The sequence below is a fragment of the Rana temporaria genome, chromosome 4, assembly GCF_905171775.1.
Source record: "Rana temporaria chromosome 4, aRanTem1.1, whole genome shotgun sequence".
NCBI lineage: Eukaryota > Metazoa > Chordata > Amphibia > Anura > Ranidae > Rana > Rana temporaria.
This window is the reverse complement of record NC_053492.1, coordinates 215,094,875-215,117,883: the sequence shown is the minus strand read 5'-3', so window position 1 is coordinate 215,117,883 and position 23,009 is coordinate 215,094,875. Positions and strand designations below refer to the sequence as shown.

The 23,009-nt window shown below is 42.8% G+C and overlaps 1 protein-coding gene across 2 annotated transcripts in view; it reads right to left on the bottom strand.

Moving 5' to 3' along the window:
* LOC120936982 (elongin-A-like) overlaps nucleotides 1-23,009 on the bottom strand; it is a 146,667-nt gene that overhangs the window by 12,320 nt on the left and 111,338 nt on the right. For both annotated transcript variants that reach the window (XM_040349831.1, XM_040349832.1), the window contains exon 9: nucleotides 22,298-22,421. In XM_040349831.1, coding sequence (XP_040205765.1) covers nucleotides 22,298-22,421 — 124 coding nt within the window. The remainder of the gene's footprint in view (nucleotides 1-22,297; nucleotides 22,422-23,009) is intronic.

Here is a 23,009-nt window from a genome sequence, read left to right as displayed (position 1 = left end):
ATGGTGGCAGTGATTAGCTAGTTGTTGTGTAGAAGCATAAAGACTAATTATATGAATACTAAATACCTTTGAATTATTTAGAACTTACATTTTTAAATATTAATAAAACGACCTATCCCAATGTGAAACAATAAAGCATTAATGATGGTATTATCATACTAATTTTCGATGAGAATTTACCCATTTCAGTGAGTAAAAATAAATCATACAGAGAGACAGTGCACACAGGTTGCATTATGAAGTTCCTTGCGAAGGAATTATACAACATTTAACAAAATTTCAAACTCTAAAATTACATGATGTTGCTGTGTATAGAGTTTTTAGACTATAGCTGGTCCCATGCCAGAAAATTCACAAAGAATATACTGCAACTAGATTTTTATTGATACTTGTTGAAGATACAACAGGACAACATAGCTAGTGTGAGCTTTAACTGTCCTGTATGATTCAACATGAGCCTTAAAGTTGCTGTAAACTATTACATATACCCAATGAAGTGACTATTCTCAGATGATGCATAGATGAAACAAATCCTTCTACATAAGTTGTACCTGTTTATCTGCGGTCTTCTCTCCACATCTGTTCAAAGTTCAGAATTTTGTAAACTTGTCTGAGCTGTCATAAAACAGGGGGCAGAGAGCTGGAGTCACACTCTGCAAAGCTTAGTGAGGAGAGGTCCGATAGCTGATTGTTGGGAAGAGGCACACCCCCTCTACACAGCACAAAGTAACAGAGCTGAGGGTGTAAATCAGCTGGCGATCCCTCCTGTCACCTTTTTTCACTTGGTGTTAGGAAAACTTGACTCATTGTCATAGAGGAACAAAGCAGCAGATAGAAATGACTCTTGGTGCTCTTAATGGAGGCATGCACACACTAGAGTGGGATATGCTTTGTTCATATTTCATGTCTGAGGCTTACAACCCCTTTAACCACTTAAAAGGACTGCCCACTGCCCACTGCATATTTACTGTGGCAGGGCGACCCTATTGCGCAAAACTACGTACCTGTACGTCTGTTCGTACAAAAAACACTGCAGGTGCGCAGGAACAGTGATCACTCTGTACTCCCAATCTGTCCACTTCCACCCTAGATTTATGGAAACGCTATAACTTTTGTGCAAACCAATCAATATCCGCCTACTGTGAATTTGATTTACTAAAAATTTGTAGAAGAATACATATTGGCCTAAACGGATGAATTCATTTTTTTAAATTTTTTTTATTGGATAGGTATTATTAGGAAAAAGTAAAAAAAAAATTGTTTTTATCCGAAATGTATGTTTTTTTTGTTTATATCGCAAAACATTAAAACCACAGATGTGATCAAATACCACCAAAAGAAAGCTCTATTTGGGCGGGAAAAAGGACATCAATTTTATTTGAGTACAGCGTCATATGCCACGCAATTGTCAGATAAAGAAATGCAGTGCTGTATCACAAAAAAATCGCCTGGTCATTAAGGGGGTAAATCCTTCTGGGGCTGAAGTGGTTTAGGGAAAAAGTGATCCTATCTGAAAATTAAATTGTGCAAAAATATGGCAATCATCGGAGAGAGAAAATGCATACCTCTCTGCTGCCTGTGCAACCAAACACTGCACTGAGTGAGTGAGTGAATAACTTGTATAGCGCTACAAATGCGAACTGAATCGCCTCAAGACGCTAATTTCCATCCAGTGTCGTCCTTATCCTTCAGAAGAGATGAGTCTTAAGTTTTTTCCTGAAGGCCCGATGGTTTTCTTCCATGCGGATGTTTGTGGGTAGAGTGTTCCATAGCCATGGTCCTTGGACTGCAAATCTTTGTTCTCCCTTTGATTTGTAGCGGGACTGGGGGAGGTGGAGGAGGTTTTGGTTAGTTGATCGGAGAGTGCGATTAGGGGTGTAATGCTTTATTTTCTCACACAAGTATTGAGGAGCGTTTCCTTGTGTGCACTTGTGGGTAAGACAGAGGGTCTTGAATGTGATCCTATCCTTTACGATTAGCCAATGAAGGGTCTTCAGTGACGGGGTGATGGATTCCCATGTTTTTTTCACCCCGTTACCAGTTTGGCTGCCGTGTTCTTGACGACTTGTAGATACAAAATTTGATATTTAGGTAGGCCAATATAAAAGGGAGTTTGCGTAGTAGAGTCGGGAATTGATAATAGTTCCAACTACTACTGCTACTGTACGTCTTCTTTTGGAATGAAGGGGATGAGTCTACGCAGCAGCCGGTGGGATCCGCTGACTACTGATCCTATTTGTGCATCCATCGACATTTCAGAGTCAAAGATGAATCCGAGACTTTTGACTTTGGTGCTTGGGGTGATCATCTGTCCAAGGATGGTGGGTGGTGTCCATGAAATCTCAGCTTTTGTTTTCCGGTTTGCTTGGAGGAGAAGTTCTGTTTTGGATCCATTGAGTTTGAGGGAGCTCTCAGTCATCCAATCATCGATCAATGCGAGGCATTTTTCTAGACCGTTATATTGGTCTTTTTTCCCGGTGATGCGGAAGTAGAGTTGAGTGTAAGAGAAATCGTCTGATATTGCTTAAAGTGTCTGTAACCAATATTTGGCAATGTTTTGGTCCACCACTAAGCACATAAGGGGACCAAGAGATAGACACACCCAAGCTAAATGTATATATCAGAGTAATAAAAGATTAAATAAAATATGATTTCTCCTTAAAAACAACTCATTAAAGCACATAAAAAAAAATCATCAAGTGCAGAATTCATATATGTGCATACAAAACATAAGTGCAAGATACATATATAATATAGTCAATTGATTCAATCCCAAAAATGTGTTAATGATGAATAAAGTGCAAATGCAATAAAGTGAATAATAAAATAATAAAAATAAAGTATTCAGTCAATTTAGTGCGAGAATACACAAGAAAACAAACAAAAAATTGTCTCTCAAAAATGTGCAAAAAAAGGAAAAGAAGAGGGTGAAAAAAAAGTGTCCAGGTATAAAATGATTTAAAACGTGGTCATCCTCCGAATAGTGGACACCTTTGATAATCCTTAACCAGTGTGCTCCAGCCTCTCAACTTGAATCAAGACCACAATAGGTCTAGTCTCACATCCAAATACTACTTAATGGCAATATCCAATCACCTTCTTCTCTGTTTTGGAGGTGACACATGGGAACAGGGACACAGCGGTTGTTATAAAAAAAAAAAAAGATAATCTCCTGTGTAATCCACATTTTTTTTTTAAAACCTCTCTCAAGATCCCCTCTGGGTAATAGGCATTTTGTGGGAATAAAGGAAACCTCCATTGTGTAGTAATCAAGTAAAGGATCAATTTATTTAAACATAGTAACTCACAGTTTAAAATTACAACGATCAGCAGTGTATAGATCAGATACTTTCGGTCTCGGAAGCAACGTCACCCGGCTCCCCCTCGATGCGTTGCTTCACTAAACACGTGACTTTTTCAAGGGGAAACCCTTGAAAGTCACATGTTTAGTGACGCAATGCGCTGGGAGGAGCCAGGTGATGTCACTTCCGGTCACAGCGGAGACTGGAAGTATCTGTAGTGCAATGAGTATAGAAAAATAAAAAATAAATCGCAATAGGCGTATGGTGAATGGTTTGCACAAAAAGTTATAGCATCTACAAATAGGGGATACATTTATGGCATTTTTTTTTTACTAGTAATGGCGGAGATCTGCGATTTCGACAGACTGGACACTTGACACTTTTTCTGAACCATTGATATATATACAGCGATCAGTGCTATAAATAGCCACAGATTACTGTGTAAATGTCACAGGCAAAAAAAGGGGTTAACACTAGGGGGTGATCAAGGGGTTAAATGTGTTCCCTAGGTGTGTAGGGGCGGGGGATGGGCTTACTGGAACATGACAGATCACCGTTCCTGATCACTGGAAACAGTAGATCCCTGTCATGTCATATGTCAGAATGGAGAATCGCCTTGTTTACAAAGGCAGTTCCCTGTTCTGCCTCTGTAATAGGCGATCGTTGTCAGACATAGAAACATGGAAATACACAATTTATTTAATTCTTTTAGCAGCAACAGTCACTAGGATCCCTCTAGCAGGGCTATACTCCAGGCTCAGGTAGACAATCGCCTCTTTGAAATTTACAGAAGGGATACCCAATAAAAACTCTCTTAGCTCTGAAAGGAATTTGCAGGAGAATAGGCCTTCCAGCTATTCATTGCTAGGACCTCGTTGAGAATAGTAGAATCTTCAGCTGGACTACCAGGAAGGGTAGCAGCCCTTCTGGCTGGGAATCTTTCCTCCTGGGGAAGAACCCTACTCTCCCAGGCTCCAGACTATTTATACCCTCTCCCAGTCACCCTCCCAGGAAGGCTGGATAAATATTCAGACTGGTCTTCCGTTTCCTCCACCCCTTTATTCTTGAAGCCTCTAGAAGACGAGGTGAAGCAATCAAATTTGCAGCCCAGAGCAGACCCAAGCAATCATATACATGGCGGCAGTAGTCTAACTGCCAACTAAATGAATGCCCTCTACCTGTGACAACCAGGTTTGGGCGGGTAGTAGAGCTGGCCAAATCTGGCCATTTAGTTCTCCTGTTTGGCAAACTGTAAACAGCTTGGGTTCAGATTAAATTCATGGTTTATCCCTACTGAGCACCTGGTAATATGTCGGTTCTGTTTTGTATATGTGACCAATAAGCTTTCTTCAGGGAGATTATGTTGCAAACTAGAATTACACCAATGCCCTGTACACACGATCGATTCATCTGATGAAAACGAACAGATGGATTTTTTCATCAGATATCCGATAAAGCTGACTTTCATCAGTCTTGCCTACACACCATCGGTTAAAAATCAGATCAACACGGTGACGTAATACACTACGACGTGCTGAGAAAAATGAAGTTCAATGGATTTTTGACCGATGGATTTCCCCACAGACGATCTTTTTTTTCTATCGTTTTTTTAACCATACGAAAATTTAAAAACAGGTTCTATTTTTTTTCACAGATGGGGAAAAAAACGATGGGGCCCACACACGATCGGTTCGTCCAATGAAAACGGTCCATTGGTCAGTTTTCATCAGACGAACCGATCCTGTGTACAGGGCATAAGGTTTTTTTTCTGGAGAATCTTTACCTTGAAAGACTGCACTGCTACAGTTGTTAGGCAATGACAGAGTTGAAAAAGGTCTCCAACCTGAACACACCTCCGTAGTTTCCAAAAAGCATAGGTACCACTACAACTAAACAGACGACTCACAGAAAAGAACTACTTGTACATTAATTTTTATATTTTGATGTTTATCTTACAAATTTAGCAGATTTGTTGCTAAATGTAGCTATACATGTTAAACTGCTAAAGAATGTTAAGGCTGGTGACAGCCATAATTCATCATGTTCATCTATGGAAAGGTCAACAAAATAGTGAAAAAAAAAAAAAAGAGGCTGCTGGCAAATGCAGTGATATAACTTGATTTTGCAGAGCACAATATGATCATATTTCTGTCATAAGCACAAAAAAAAAAAAAAAAAAAAATGAAGAGAAGAGATGTGCAGCTTAGGAGTTTTTGTACCAGAACACAATAATCCACTGTATATAAAAGAAAAATTAGATGAAACTTTTTCATAGATCAACTTGAAGAAATCAAAATAAGATGTTCAGCACTTGGGGGGGGGGGGGGGGGGGACTGCAAAAGTATATTTAGATTTACACAACATCCATGGTCTGCAGAGATGTACAAAATACAATATATTTACGTATGCAAGGTTTGAATGTTTGTCATCTCTGTTGCAATTATTTTTGGGTTGTCCTGAGGCACTCGAGGGCTCCACAGACCATAACATTGGGCAACTGTACAACCATTTAAAGAAAAACTGTATTAAAAGGGAACCATGGTAGTGAACAGTGGCGGTTGGTCCATAGAGGGCGCTGGAGCTCCGCCCCCTCTGGCTCTCACTGCCACCGAGTCTAATCACATAGATTCATGCATTGCACGAATCTATGTTATTGTCACTGCTGCGCTGTTCTATTCAGATGGCCGGACATGAGGCGCCGACCATCTGAATAGCGGCACCTGGTTGGCTGTACGGAAGTGCCTATCCGAGCCAGCGGCTCTGATAGGCTTTCCGAGTACGGCCCTCGGGTCCCCGGAAGCTTATCCTCGGAACGCACGGGGTGTGCGTTCCTTGGATAAGACTGACAGGCACAGTGAGGCTGCAATTTTTTTTTCCGTTTGCGCCCCCCCCCAAAAATTTTGAGCACCAGCCACCACTGATACACACTCTACATGAAAGCCATCCTTTTACCATTTACAGTATATTCAGGGTCTGTATACAGCAGGGACGTGCGGTGAGGTCCGTGGTTGTTGAGGCATTGGCTAGTATCAGAGCCAGATACACACAGGTTATATAGCCACGAACGTTAGAGTGAGAGCAATAATTGTAGCACTAGACCTCCTCTAACTCTAAACAGGTAACCTCTAAATAAATTTAAAGCATTGTCAATGGAGATTATCCAGTTTGGCGCCATTCCACAAGCTTACGCAATTTTAAAGTGTGACATGTTAGGTATCTATTTACTTGGCGTATCATCTTTCACATTATACAAACAAAATCGGGCTAACGTTCGTTTTTTTTTTATATTCCAAAAAAAAAAAAACACGTTCGGAAAAATTGATGCGCAAATACTAAAATGTTTCAATGACCGCCATTTTATTCCGTAGGGTGTCTGCTAAAAAAATTATAATATAATTGTAGAGCCCTGCTCCCATTGAGTGGGCGCTATGTGTTAAATTATAGCTGCCTGAGCAGTAGTTTGGGCTCAGGATGATTATCCTAAATTGTTGGTTCTGTTCAGTTCAGCTGGGTTGCACAAGTTTCCCCCTGACGGTAGGTGTCGCTGTCACCGCAGATCACAGTTGGAAAGGCAACAGGCTGAATGTATTGGGCATCTCTTTCTCAGAAGAGGTTCAGGGGGCGTGGTCAACCCACTGCGCATTCTGGGAAGGGGTACTTAAGGGACAGACGCCGTTTAGTGGGGTTCGTCTTCCGATCCCGACCTGAAGGCCCTCCTGGCCTCAGGGATGCCAGGCTGTTTTATAGCCTCTGGGCCGGCTGATTAGCAACTGAGAGTAGGCCCAGGAGTCTTTTGGGCCTACTGATCCAGGGATGGTCCTACACTACCTTATCTAGGGAAAGGAGCTGAACCAGTGGGATTTAATTGATAGACATACCGTTTTTTCACTTATGGTTAGTGTTTAGCTGAAGCCATTTATTATCAGTCGACTGTATTTACTCTTTTTAAATCATAATGGCAACAGAAACTACCCAAATTACCCTGATCAAATGTTTACATACTCTGGTGATTTTGGCCTGATAACATGCACACAAGTTGACACAAAGGGGTTTGAATGGCTATTAAAAAGGTAGCCATCCTCACCTGTGATTTGTTTGCTTGTAATTAGTGTGCGTGTGAGTGTATATGTGCTTTGAATAAGATTACACTGGTGCTTTAATTTATTTATTTTGTATTTCTTTTAAGTGAAACTGCAGTAGTGCTTAAATGATTCCTAAAAACTCCAAGCAATTGCATTTCATAAATTAAGGTGAACAATTTCTAGCTGTATTTGCATATTTTAGTATTACAAGGATACCATTCTTCATGTTCTATGTATGTACTGTATAACTAGCCATAATTCCAAAGGACTAAAATTAGACTGTCTCAGTATACATACTCCGGCTAAATCAAAACTTCCCCTCCCTCCAAAAGCATTCAGTAGTGTGGGCTAGAGCAGAGAGTCAGTAAAAGTACATAGCATGTCTACAGCCACCAAGGTGTCTAATCAGCAATGACTCCAAATCACATGGCCATAGCAAGGCAATATGTTCAGCTTCAATGCAGTTTATTTTTCATTTACTAAACCAAGAATTCCAATAAAATGGTATAGTACAAAAATAGCTATCACTTTTTTCAGTATATCACTTACGATAAATAAATAAAATATTGTTGGTGAAATCCAAAGTGCGTCACCCAACATAAGAGCATGAGTGACAGCGACAGACACCCTCCTGTATTCTCTAACATTTCCAAGATCATGTTTCAGACTATGGTTACAAAACCAGAATAGTTTATTACTGACAGGTACACAAAACAGCTTCTGCTTGTGACCCACACTACAAGAGCAACATAGACCGAGCAGACAGTGCCTAATTTAAAGAGAGATTAGGAAAAAACAAAAACAAAAAACACAACACAGAATACGCTTTGACAGATCGTTTGCCCTGTGTTTATACCGGCTGCTTATCGGATAGAGAGATAGATAGATATACACACACACACACACTCTCTATATGAAAAAAGTATATACCCATACACACGCGCAAAGAAAGGCATTATCAGCACTCCAGCGAGGAAAACTGCGTTGGTGCTCCTCATAAAATGAATAAAAGCAACAGGTATAGTACAGATGTGGGGCTTGCCTGTGCTGGGAAGCCATCATGAATGTGAATGCTCACCCACACAGTGCTCTATCCCCAGCCCTATTCAGCTATTGGCTAAATGTAAACAAAAGACCGGGGATAGTGGCGATGTCATTAACCAAATCTGGCAATGCCCATATTTGAGAAATAACCAGAGTCACTCAGTATGCGGAACCTGGAGAACTGAGGGACAAGTTCCCCCAGCAGGTCCGGCTTCTCAAATACAAAACTTCTAAGCCATGCACCGTCAGTGTGTTTGATGGATTGTTTGCCATCCCCGAAGAAATATTCCACCAGCCACCACTGCATGTACCGAATGTTCCAAAAGCACAGAATTTCAGTGTGACAGTCTGCAGGCAGGTGCATACATGATGTTATACGCATTTATGTTAATTTATGCCAATGTGTTCTGTTACTTGTTTCAGCTGATGCTTGTTAAAGCAGGCAGGGAACGAGATCTGGAAGCCAGCCACCCGAAGTAGTCAGCAGCTGGCAGGGAGCTCCAGGACGCTGCATCACTAGAGTCAAGGCGAGTATAGTTCCACTTTAAAGTGGTTCTAAAGGCAGAAGTTTTATTTTTTTTTACCTTAAAGCAGCGTTACATAGTTAATCAGGTTGAAAAAAAAAGTCCATCTAGTTCAACCTTAAAAATAAATAAATAAATAAATATCTTACAATCCAAAATACCAACAGTTGATCCAGAGGAAGGCAAAAAAAAAAAAACAGCAGAGCATGCTCCAATTTGCTACAGCCTACAGCAGGGAAACAAATTCCTTCCCGATCCCCTGAGAGGCAATCAGATTTTCCCTGGATAGACTTTACCTATAAATGTTAGTACCCAGTTTTATGTACATTTAGGAAAGTATCCAGGCCCTTCTTAAAGCAATCTACTGAGCTAGCCAGAACCACATCTAGAGGGAGTCTATTCCACATTTTCACAGTTCTTACTGTGAAGAAACATTTCTGAATTTGGAGATGAAATCTCTTTTCCTCTAAACCTAAAGAGTGCCTCTGTGTTGACCATAAAGTGAATAACTCACCACCACGTTCACTATATGGACCCCTTATATATTTGTACATGCCGATCATATCCCCCCCTTAGGCCCCTTTCACATTGAGGAGTTTTTCAGGCGGTTTAGCGCTAAAAATAGTGCCTAAATACCGCCTGAAAAACTCCTGCCCTGCTGTCTCAGTGTGAAAGCCTGAGGGCTTGGGGTGATTGTAGCCGGATTAAACACTTGCTGGGGGAGCACTTTAATTTTTGGTAGGGCTTTGGGGGCGTGTCCCCTTTAGTAGGGGGTGCGCGCCACAGGAGTGTCCTGTGGATTTGAATGTTATAGCAGATGGAGAGGGTATCGCGGATATCAATTGTTATTCTACCAGGTGGCCCTTATCTGAAGCCAGATTCTCATAAGGATTATTGGGGGAAGCTCTTTGAGCTGCAGAAAGTTCACAGCCTTGCTGTGGTCATGGCATCAAGAGCCTGTAGGTGTTTGTTTGCCTATCCCATAGCGAGATTGCTTTGTCCGACTTAGGTGAAGTACTCCTAAAATACATCCAGATCAGATGGCACTCTTGCAAACAATCATTAACTAGCCAAAGTAGCTATAACTAGCTCCTTAGAAACCAAAAATGATAGAAGGCTCCAGGGAACAATCATCACGTAGTTCCTAAGGTCCAGCTATAAAGCCGGGCTGCAACTACCAAATGTAATTGCTGTACGTTCCTCCAATAGCATATGAAAATCTTGGGTACCTCATGCAGAGATGTCAGCCAACATGGTAGGTAGGGGAGCCAATCTGGTTCTATTATGGCATATTCTTTTCTTTGATGAGCTTAGTAGTCCTCCTCACTACACCTGTCTTTGTCAGGAAGCCAGTAGCTTACTCGATTATATAATTTTCTGAAGCTTCCCACCCTGGTAGCTAGTTATTGATCTATCATACGTATGCGGCCATAGAGGCACCAAGAAAACAGAAAATTGTATCCCAATTACTGTAATTTTCTTTTCCTGGTGCCTATCCATGGCAGCATATCAAACCCATACAGTTCGCTCCTAGCGATGTACAGGGATCGGGCTGTTGTGTGGGTGTTAACTTTTTATAGCCATGCACTGGTCCTGTGGGCGGATGTAGGTGGGGCTACCATCATATGTATGCTGCCATGGATAGGCACCAGGAAAAAAAATTACGTCAAGTAGGATAACATTTTCTGTTGTAACCCCTGTTGTAACCCGTTAGACTTTTTTTCCCCCCCCACCATCTCCATGCGTAGATTTCCCTTCACTTCCTGTCTCAGTGCCAAACAGGAAGTGAGAGGAAATCCCTTCAAATTAAGGGAATTCTTTGGTGACCCCCAGGTCACCAGAACTAGTGCCCCATTGGAAGTTTTCCCCTCTATTACTTTTCTGGGGACAACCCAACATTTGGGATTTTCTTTAAACTTTCACTTTCAATGATAATAGTAAAACAGGAAAAAAAGAGAGAGGAGTGAATCTCTTTAACAGAGGCACAGACAGCAATTAGAACCGACAAGTGCTCTAATCCCTCTCCACTCTATCCAAAACTAAAATAAAAAGTTTTGCCTTTAGCTATACTTTAATGCATTCTCTTTAATACACAGTTGAAGGTAAATCTAAATAAAATTGAAGAAAATTGTATGGCCAGCTTAAATGTATGCGAGTGAACATCACCTTTATGGTTTACGGAGTGAAGGTGTAGAGACGGAGTTGTGGCGAGCTAGCAATGGAAGCAGGTATTGGTGGCGGGTGATATGAGCCCTGAGGGAACAGGCATACAGATGTGCTCATAAGTTTACATAACCTGGCAGAATTTATGATTTTTTGGCCATTTTTCAGAGAATATGAACGATAACACAAAAGCTTTTTTCACTCATAATTAGAGTTTGGCTGAAGACATTTATTATCAATCAACTGTGTTTACTTTTTTAAATCATAATGACAACAGAAACTATGGTCTAAATGCCCCTGATCAAAAGTTGACATACCCTGGTGATTTTGGCCTGATAACATGCATGTATAAAAGATCAATGAATTTCTGGACTCCTGACAAACCCTTGCATCTTTCATCCAGTGCTGCACCGACGATGCTGAGTCATGGGGAAAGCAAAATTGTCAAAGGATCGGCGGGAAAAGGTATCCAAGGAATGAAGAATGCCAATCTGCAGTTTTCAAACTCTAAATCAAGAAGTGGAGAATGAGGGGTTCTGATAAAACCAAACTACGGTCAGGTAGACCAACTAAAATGTCAGCCACAACTGCCAGGAAAATTGTTTGGGATGCAAAGAAAAACCCAGACACGTGTCCTACCATGTTAGCTTAGTTAGTCAGACTGAATCCTGTAATCATTCCTTCCGGTTAACTGTAGTCTTTGCTAGCTTTAGTTGGTGCACATTAACAATTTGTAATCCAACAGGTATGAAGAAAAAGAAGAAGCGAACATTCAGAGTAAATATAGCGTGCTGGCGACACAGGCGCCAATTCTTTTAATGCACAGGAGGGATAGAGGTGTGTGGGATTATCACGATGCCGACAAATAGAAACCAAAACAATGTAAATACATTAGATAAAAGGTTTATTAATTACAAAAGGATAAAAGGTTGGTTCAAGCATATAAGCAGTACAATATGAACGTGGGAGCAAAACATCAAAGTACAGGCCATTGGTCAGGTCTTCCCGACTAGTTTCGCCAAACCTTTGGCTTCATCAGGGGATTTGTGACATGACCAGCTCAGTGAGTGGCTCTAGAGCATGGGTCTTCAAACTATGGCCCTCCAGTTGTTCAGGAACTACAATTCCCATCATGCCTAGTCATGTCTGTGTATTGCAATGCCTCATGGGATATGTAGTTCTACAACAGCTGGAGGGCCGTAGTTTGAGGATCCCTGCTCTAGAGGAACGAAACAAGAATTAATTTATCAATGTATTCAAAATCCATTCAGTACATATGAATAAGTTTCATAAAATGTAAACGTATACAGTTTGGCTGGGAGATATGGCAGAGCAGTAGAAGCCAAGGTACCAAATAGGGTCCACAATGATCCAACTCCCCATATAGGAAATCCCGCATGGTGCAGTCAAGCACCAACACCCCTACAGTCTCTTTACGTCTCTTCAAACGTATCAGAGACCATGTCAACCCTCTATACAAACATTTAATGACTACTGCTTTGAACAGACATGTAGGATGTTTACACGATTTTAACTAACTCCATTAGCTTTGCGGCCTTGGATCATTTACCTTTACATGCTCAAGTTGGATGTATTGACAAGACTCTTCTACAATTAGAAACCAAATGGATACACCTACTTGATGCCATTCAATTTCCAGGTTTAAATGAATATATTAGTTTTAAATCTTTTTTATAGAATTTGATATGCTAAGGCTGGGATATGCAATTAGCGGACCTCCAGCTGTTGCAAAACTACAAGTTCCATCATGCCTCTGCCTCTGGGTGTCATGCTTGTGGCTGTCAGAGTCTTGCTATGCCTCATGGGACTTGTAGTTCAGCAACAGCTGGAGGTCCGCTAATTGCATATCCCTGTGCTAAGGCATCTGGGGAGTTGTCTCCATTTGGCGAGATTTGTGGTCTGGTCATCATTTCTCTATCTCCTTGACTGTTCCACCTTGTCTCCTTCTCCACCCATAATGACCATTGACTGTATCCCCGGTACCTAATACACCCCGTTTTTCACTCTTCTGGGGTACACGATATTGAGGCCAATATACTGACTTGCCCCTTAGGGGGTTTATTTAAAAAAAAATCCTTGATATGCCTAATCTGCTTCATACTGTACCATATTGGGTCTCTGATATTTGGCGATCTATAAATGATTTTTGATTTTGTATGTATAATGTCATTATGTACTTATTTGTTTATTATTATCTTGCTTAAAAAACTTTTTTTCCATTTTTCTATTTTGGCTCCGATATCTGGCGGAGCCTACATGCCTATTTGGAATTCTGTCCCGTTAGTGGGAACTTGGAGTTCAATCTGGTTTCCTATATGGGTCCTGCTCTATCCATGTCCCCATATGATTCCTACTTTTCCCCCTTGTTTTTGTTCCTTTTTGGGATCCGTTTGGTAATTTCCACCCCTGATTTGTCGGACCTCCAACCCGTGGCTATACGGGCAATTTAGGGTTAATTTACATCTTTACCTGGCATGCACTATGCCAGCTGTGCCTCATTGGGGCTGTCTCCGCGTTCCTGCTCTCGCATTTCTCTGCCCCTTTTTGGGGTGGATGTCTGCCTCGCCTTTCCCGTGCCCTGTGTGTTTGCTGGGCGTCCGTCTGGGAATGACGTGATCACGCGACTTTGTCATATGTTGGCTGGGTGGGGGGCTATAAGAGGCCTCTCCACCACAGCAGCAGGGCTGTCTTACAGGGACGCTGATGCTACAGTTAGTTTTGTTTTGGGTAAGTTTTATTACCATGGCAATTATTCACTCTCTGTGTCTTCAGGCACTATTTGTTTCCCTCTGGATTTCAATCCAATTAATTATCTCCTACTCTCCACTCATTTTTAGAATTGGGCAATTTGTCTGCCATTGCAGACTAGTACTGAATCCACACTTGGGTTTTCCCAGTTATCCATCCTATCTGAAGTTACATTGTAAGTTTTTACTACTATTCTATTGTCATGTATTCCCAGTATAGGGGCCCTTTTTTGAGCCCTTATTTACATGAATGGTTGCTCATTGTTTCAATTATATTCCTTTACTCTCAGAACTAATTTCTGATTGTTTTCATTTATTTACCCAGATACAGCTGTATTTGAAATCAGTCCAGCGTCCCTGCGTTTTTTTTTTTTTTTTTTTTTAATCGTCAGTTCCTCTAGGTATGTCTTTATGAGCTATCATTGCTGCTATATATATATATTTAGTTATAATGAGTTTTTTTTTTTTTTATAAAAGTGTTTTCCTGATTGTTTCGCATAGGAGCATTGGGTAGGTTTTTTGTTCACCTTTCTCTACCCCACAGGGGTGTTGGTGCTTGACTGCAGCATGCAGCAGTGGCGGCTGGTGCTCAAAATTTTTGGGGGGGCGCAAAGGAAAAAAAAAATTGCAGTCTCACTGTGCCCAAACGCAGCCACTGTTACATGCCATCAAATGCAGCCACTGTGCCATCAATTCGCACCACTGTGCCATGCCATTAAACGCAGTCACTGTGCCATGCCATCAAATGCAGTCACTGTGCCATCAATTCGCCCCACTGTGCCATCAATTCGCACCACTGTGCCATGCCATTAAACGCAGTCACTGTGCCATCCATTGTCACCACTGTGCCATGCCATTAAACGCAGCCACTGTGCCATACATTGTCACCACTGTGCCATGCCATTAAACACAGCCACTGTGCCATCCATTGTCACCACTGTGCCATACATTGTCACCACTGTGCCATGCCATTAAACGCAGCCACTGTGCCATACATTGTCACCACTGTGCCATGCCATTAAACACAGCCACTGTGCCATCCATTGTCACCACTGTGCCATACATTGTCACCACTGTGCCATGCCATTAAACGCAGCCACTGTGCCATACATTGTCACCACTGTGCCATGCCATTAAACGCAGCCCCTGTGCCATACATTGTCACCACTGTGCCATGCCATTAAATGCAGCCACTGTGCCATCCATTGTCACCACTGTGCCATCCATTGTCACCACTGTGCCATGCCATTAAACGCAGCCACTGTGCCATCCATTGTCACCACTGTGCCATGCCATTAAACGCAGCCACTGTGCCATACATTGTCACCACTGTGCCATGCCATTAAACGCAGCCACTGTGCCATCCATTGTCACCACTGTGCCATGCCATTAAACGCAGCCACTGTGCCCTTTAATGGTCGCTGCTGTGCCAATTGTCCCCACTGTGCCCTGTAAATTGCGTTCTCCCCCCCCCCCCCCCCGCCTGGCACTTACCTTTACTGGAGTCAGGCATCCACGTCCCACGATGTCTTCTCCCGCCCTCGATGACTGACAGGCGTCTCAGCCAATCAGGTTACAGGTAGCCAGAACCGGCCAACGTGATTGGCTGAGACGCCTGTCATCTTATTCAAGGGGCGTACACAGTCTGTGCGCTCCGAGAATAAGCTTCCGGGACCCGAGGGCTGTATTGGGAAAGCCTATCAGAGCCGTTGGCTTTGATAGACATTTCCCTACAGCCAACCAGCTGGCGTTATTCAGATGGCCGGACATTGAGCGCCGACCATCTGAATAACAGCGGCACGGGCGAAAATAACATAGATTCGTGCAATGCATGAATCTATGTTATTTCACTCAGTGGCGGTGAGAGCCAGAGGGGGCGGCGCTCCAGCGCCCTCTATGGACGAAACGCCACTGGCATGCAGGATTTCCTATATGGGGGGTTGGATCAATGTGGACCCTATTTGGTACCTTGGCTTCTACTGCTCTGCCATATCTCCCAGCCAAACTGTATATTTTTACATTTTATGAAAATTATGCATATGTACTGAATGGATTTTAAATAAATTGATAAAACAATTCTTGTTTCGTTTCTCTAGAGCCACTCACTGAGCTGGTCATGTCACAAATCCCCTGATGAAGCCAAAAGGTTTTGGCGAAACTAGTCTGGAAGACCTGACCAATGGCCTGTACTTTGATGTTTTGCTCCCACGTTCATATTGTACTGCTTTTATGCTTGAACCGACCTTTTATCCTTTTGTAATTAATAAACCTTTATTTAATGTATTTACATTGTTTTGGTTTCTATTTGTTGGTACCGTGATAATCCCACACTCCTTTCAATTAATTTAAAGGATGAGGTGCCGTATCTTTATTAGGACCATCAACCACTAATTATCCTCTTTTAATGCACAGTCACTGCCGGATGCATTGTATCCCTGCACGTAGCGTGTTAACCTCCAAGCAATAATAGTGAGTCCATCAGATCCAACTTCCTGCGATACAGTTATTATATCTATTAAACACCCAAGGCCTTGGAGTCTTTATCTCTCTGTACTTCAAGGTCCATAATGCACTGTTCTAGCATAATGAAACCGAACAAGTCGCAGCAGTATAAACAATTGAACACCAGAGGGACCAGAGTTCCTTTTCAATCACAAACTATAGTCCATTAGCTACATTGCTACACATGTATTAAGGACTGGGGTATGTAAACTTTTGATCAGGGTCATTTGGATAGTTTGTTGCCATTATGATTTAAAAAGAGTAAACACAGTCAACTGATAATAAATGGCTTCAGCCAAACACTAACCAGGAGTGAAAAATGTTTTCTGTTATCATTCATATTCTCTGAAAAATGGCCAAGAAATCATGAATTCTGTCAGGGTATGTAAACTTATGAGCACAACTGTATATGCTCCCCACCTAGTGGTTTGGTCTCCATCTTGGAGACTACTGCGGTACAGGGATCACCCAAGGATATGCTCAGCAGTTATTTGCTCAAGATGCAAATAAATCCATTCCAGGGGCAGGTAGGAACAGGCCTAGTCACCGGCTGAAGAGGAAACATGATCCTTCAGTAAGTGTGTGGGGCTACAGTGTAAACTGGCTTCTGGCCTGAAGTATATTAATAACCGCATTGAACAGTGAACATTCTACATTAATGGCTTGTAAGCTGTGAGGCTGGCCCCTTTGAGGGTGATCTGTTAGAACCTCCCAGCAAGCCAATGGAATTCTAAAGGGAATCTAATACACACGATTGGAATTTCCGATGAAAAAAGTCAGACGGCTATTCCGACCGTGTGTGTGCCCCATTGGAGTTTTTCCTTCGGAAATTCCGACAGACTTTTTCTCGATGGCAAAAATTTCTATTGGAAATTCCGTTTGTCTGTCTGGAACTCCGACGGAGAAAAAACAACGCATGCTCAGAATCAAGTCGACACATGCTCGGAAGCATTGAACTTAAATTTTTCTCAGCTTGTCGTAGTGTTGTACGTCACCGCGTTCTTGACGGTCGGAATTTAGTGTGACAGTTTGTATGCAAGACAGCTTGAACGGAATTCCGTTCGAAAAATCACTAGGAGTTTATTCTGATCGTGTGAACAAGGCATAAGACATTACATAAATTTCCACCAGAGAGCTTTAGAGAGGAGGCAGGAGGCAGAGGTGCCTAGGAAATGTATCAGAGTCCAGAGGGCTGGGCACATGGGATACAGGGCAGGGCTTTGTGGCCAAAGATTTTTTTAAAACAGGAAATTAGTTGATTTGTACGTTCCCTTTGTAGCCTATAGACAAAAATCGCCCTTAAGTGGACTTCCCCGCATCCTCCAACCCTGTCCGACCAGATATTTGATCTTAAGTGCATTTCTTAAAAAAAAAAAAAAAAAAATCCTCAGAAATTCAATAAAAAAAAGGTTTGATACATTCTGGTCACCCTGGCTTGATCATATGAGCCTGGTATCGCGTTAGGCTCCAGTGCTCTCTAATGTTTTGATGTACCATCTGTCCTGCTAAAAGTGGGGTCTTAATGTGTACCTTTGTAGGCGGATACATTACTATAAAAAAACAAAAACTCCTGCGCTAAATGAACAACAATAAATATGTAAATGTGATCAGTCCATTAAAATGGATCAAAGTGCACAAATTACCTAATTAACATAACCACCATGGGATTAAAATGAGTGATCCAACCCAATTGAAATTGGTTCCGAAACAGGGGGGAGGGTCGTTCAATAAAATAGCCACAATTAAAATATTAAAATTAGTTTGGCTTGTTACATTGTTTGATTCCAAATAAACCACTCGGTTTTTATACTATGAATTTTAATCATAAATGAGAGAGATGGAATAACCGGCACAGTTGATGTCATTATCACTCTGCATGTATCCGTTGGATAGATCCCTCATGCTGCATTGAACTAGCACTTTGCTAGGCTCCCTTTAACATGGAGTCTAGCCATCTGGTAAGGATACACCCTTTTCTTATTACGGTGGAAGGTGCACTTTGGATCATCAGCTTCTCATCTTATTGAGACACTATTAACAAAGGATTGTTTTCTTCACATTATTCATTGAACACATTAAATGGATCAGATTTACATAATTTATTGTTGTTTACTTAACTCGGCAGTTTTTGTTTTTTACTGTTTATACACATATGTTCTTTTGTGTTATTGCCAGCTGCTTTCTTTATATTTCACCTACGCAATTTCTACACCCATCTTTTTGGTTTTATTGCCATTATCTTATATACTTGAGTAGAAGCCGAGGCACCTACTTTTACCACAAAAAAAAAAAAAAAAACTGGGAAAACGTAGTATAAGCCTAGGGTGAGAATGCAGCAGCTACTGTAAGTGGAAAAGAGTCTTAACAATGCCCATTTGCAGCCTCACGGTGTCCATCTGCATGCCCCAGCCTCCCTCACTGTGTCCTTCTGCATGACTCAGCCTCCCTCACCGTGTCCTTCTGCATGCCTCGGCTTCCCTCACTGTGTCCGTGTCCATCTGCATGCCTCGGCCTCACTCTCAAGTACCTGATCGGCATCTGCCGTTGTGCCGGTGTTGTCCCCATCTGTGGCCTTATCTCCCGGTGTTGTCCCCATCTACGGCCTTATAATCTCCAGCGCTGTGATATACTCCATCTACTCGGCGGCCATGCAGAGTACCAAAGCCCCGCCGCCTCCTCGTCCGTGAAAGAACACAGACTCCGTTTCCAGCAGTGAGTCAGTGTTCAGCCTATCACAGATGAGGAGGAGGCGGGGGGTTTGGTACACTGCATGGCTGCCGAGTAGACCGAATATATCACAGCGCTGGAGATAAGAAGGCCGCAGATAGGGACAGCTCAGCGATGACTTGAGTATAAGCCGAGGTGGGCATTTTCAGCACAAAAAAATAAATAAAAAATGTGCTGAAAATCTCGGCTTATAGAATATACTTATTTTTATGGCAATAGTTATGCACCCTGGAATAGTCCAATGGTCAATAGAAGGCCCAATTAGGTCTCCCTTTCTGAACATTAATTCCCACATTCCAAAGCAGAGCTTTGGCTTTCTGGCTCCCCTTTCTGGCGGGAGGCAAGCAGTGGGGGAGATTTACTAAAACTGGTGCACACAGAATCTAGTGCAGCTGTGCATAGTTACTAATCAGCCTCTAACTTCAGCTTGTTTAGTAAAACTTTGACAATAAAGCCTAGAAGCCGATTGGTTACTATGCACAGCTGCACCAGATTCTGTGTGCACCTGTTTTAGTAAATCCCCCCCCCCCCCCCCCAGTGTGATGAATCCGGCATATCAATTTAGTGATATTGAGAAGAGCTGCTGCAAACTATCTTAACTTTATTACGGTAGTCACTTGGCTATAATGAACAATGAGAAATGTCTGCAGAGGGGGTAGAGACTACAGCTGAACAAAGCAATGTTTAGAAGAAGAACAAGCACAGAATTACAAATGCATTTTGGATGGTGGGAGTATCATACTGAGTAGTTCTTGGAGAAACTTGTGGTTCTTCAGGCAGCTATTTGAATCGAAGACTGCCCCCCCCCCAAGTTCTGTTGTGGTGGTGGTGGGGTGTGTAAAATATTATATTATACATATATATATATTTTATATTTTCAGGTACTTCTCCAGACTGACCTAATATATTGGGGGACAGCTGTCTGCTGCAGCAGCATGGGCTTTTTCACCCCCCCCCCTTCTCTATTGGAAGGGCCTGAGCCAATCATCAGGCAGCAACAAAGGACTGTGAAGGAGGAAATAGAAAGCCAGAGTAACTAGGCCAGAGCCTCTTTGTGCATGCACCCCATCAGGAGAGCATCTCCTGCACTCTATGTGTGTGGAATCGTGGCCTACCAAGGGGCACACAGCCTGCAACTCCAGCCCAGAGGAACAGACGGTTCATGCTAAAGAAGGACACCCTGCAACAGCTCAAGGACTGAATGCCACTGCGACACACCTCTAAGATCGATCGATCCTCAGGGGAGGACCACTGACTGTGTACAGGGTTTGGTGAGGGGACTTTGCCCAGGAACCTTTAATGCTTTTCATAGAATACCAAATCCAAATATTGTCCACAGTCTGAGCTCCTACATTGCCGGCGAAGATAATAAAAACGCAAAGCTTTGCTTCCAGGACATTGCTGCAGTTGCTCTTAAAAGGGGACACACCACGGGTATTGAGATTATTTCACTGGGTGTGTACTAGGAGGTATGGTAGGCCGGCCTGGGGTTCCCCTTTAGCCACAGCATCCCACAAGTTGTTGGGGAGTCTGTTTAATCTGTCCATATTGTTATTGCTTTCATTGGTTGCATAGTGTTCCTGATTGTTTCTTTAAACTGTTTCAGACAAATCCTTGGTACTTATACAGGGAAGAAAAATGTTTACCTGAACTTTGCTTTTCTTTAAAGGAGTTCTCTAAGCTAAAACTTTTAACCCCCGCTGTGCCCGGGCTGTAAAACTATACAAAATAAACTTTCACTTACCTGCCTACGATCCCCCGTTGTTCCGATATCGCCGTCCCGTTCTCCGGTCCCGGTCTCTTCCACTTCCTGCGGGTCGGTGACTCACAGTGCGCTCAGCCTATCAGCGGCTGCGACGGGACATTGCTGCGGCCGCTGATAGGCTGAGCGCACTGTGAGTCACCGACCCGCAGGAAGTGGAAGAGACCGGGACGGCGATATCGGAACAACGGGGGATCGTAGGCAGGTAAGTGAAAGTTTATTTTGTATAGTTTTACAACCCGGGCACAGCGGGGGTTAAAAGTTTTAGCTTAGAGAACTCCTTTAAGTAAACAATCAGAACTGTGTTATGTATTGCCGTGGAATTATTCCATTAATAACATTGCTATGTGTGCCAGAGGGCCTGGGACAGTTCATCGGGGTTGAAAGGCAGAGTAACGGACTGAACAAACAAAAGCAGCTCCTTCAGGGGTTTGAGATTATCTATCCATCTATTTTATAGCGCCTGGTTACTTTCTAGAATCGGTGCTAGGTTAAATTTAGAGGAGTTTGGAGATTTAGGTAACCCTGACCATGTTAATTTGCTCAAATTTAGGCCTCCGTCTTAGCTTTGGCTGTGCTGTGGGCTCATTCTGTCCTTTCTGGGGTGCTGATCACATCCCAGGTCGGCAGGTGGCAGCAGTGGAGTCAAGGATTGGGTGCTCTTACCCAGCAGCCTATCAGGAGGAGTCTGTCTCGCTGTGCATGCTGGGGGAGAGTATTTATGAGGCAGACGCCATTTTCCTGGGTCTTCTCCTCGTGTGGCGCCCACCTTTAGGGTAGCCACTTCACACCGCCCCGGTGCAACGCAGAGATCCTGGTTTCGGTACCACGTTGGCCCGGAGCAATTCATCTGCCACTTGGGGACTCAGTAATCGACTGGGTCCCTCCTAAAGAGGTCCTGGGCTGTCCGTCCAGTTGGAGGAAGCTGTACGGTGGAGAGTCTGCTAGGAGTACCAAGAGAGGCTGGTGTTCCAATAGGGGCCTGACTATCCATCAGGGACCAGAGGAACCAGACACTGAGAGGCTGGATGTTGGCTACCTGTCAGTCGGTACCCCAATTCAAAACTACCTGAAGGAGATCCAGGTGTCAAATCTGCTAAGGAGGATTATCTCCGCTGTTTCAACCATTGGGAGGGTCTGTGTGCAGACACTTCATTTCCTAAGTTCCGAGTGACATTCTGGCGGCCAGGCTTGCGAGGGGCCTGTCCAGGTGCACTACACCCACTCAGGCTGGAGTGGTGAAAGTATTGTTGGAAGCAGGACTTTTTCCCTATTGCCCACACCTGAATCTGCCATCTCCACTTTCGCTAAACCTCTATTCTTCACCAAGTTTTATCATAACACACACAAAAGACAAATTAAAAAACAAATACATGTGGTTATAGTTTAAAAAAAAAAAAAAAACACACACACAAAAACATACTTGAGTTTCTCAATGGGATGAGGCTGTACAATAGGTCCAGCCGTTCCATTAATCTCTTGCTTGCGACGGATATATCGGGGAGGTTTGGCTTCTCCATGAATGTAAGCGAGTTTTACTTGCCGACCTTAAAAGGAGAAAAAATAAATAAAACCATTCACCTAATTTACGCCAATAAAAAAAATATATATTTTTACCCTTACTTGCCTTTAGTGTTGCTCCATTAACCACCTACTGTATATATTATTTCACACAGTGTTTATTGGTAATGCCCCCTTACTTTATCAATGTACTAATGGCAGTTACCCAAGACCATCTATGATGTGGTGACTGTAGGGCCTGAACCTGTCTGTAAATACCTTGTTTGGAACCTATTGAGGCCCTGTGTGCTGAGTGGGGATAGGTCCTAGCTGCCGGACGGGAGGGGTCTAGCACTATGGACATTACACCAATACAGAAGTTCTTATGGAGTGGTATCTGCCTATCCTATTGAGTCCAGGCCCTGGATCCTGTTTCTCCTGATGGAGAAACTCCTACTGAGACACCTGTGGATATTGCTGTGGACTCATGTGAGGATTTTGAGTGTCCTGTTGAGCCTATGCATCCTTCTGTGGACCCTGTTGCTGGCCTCTGTATGGGTGTTATGCCTATCCATAACCCCCAAGCACATGAGGCTTCTGATCAACCTACTGCAAATTGAAAGTTCTTACACTGA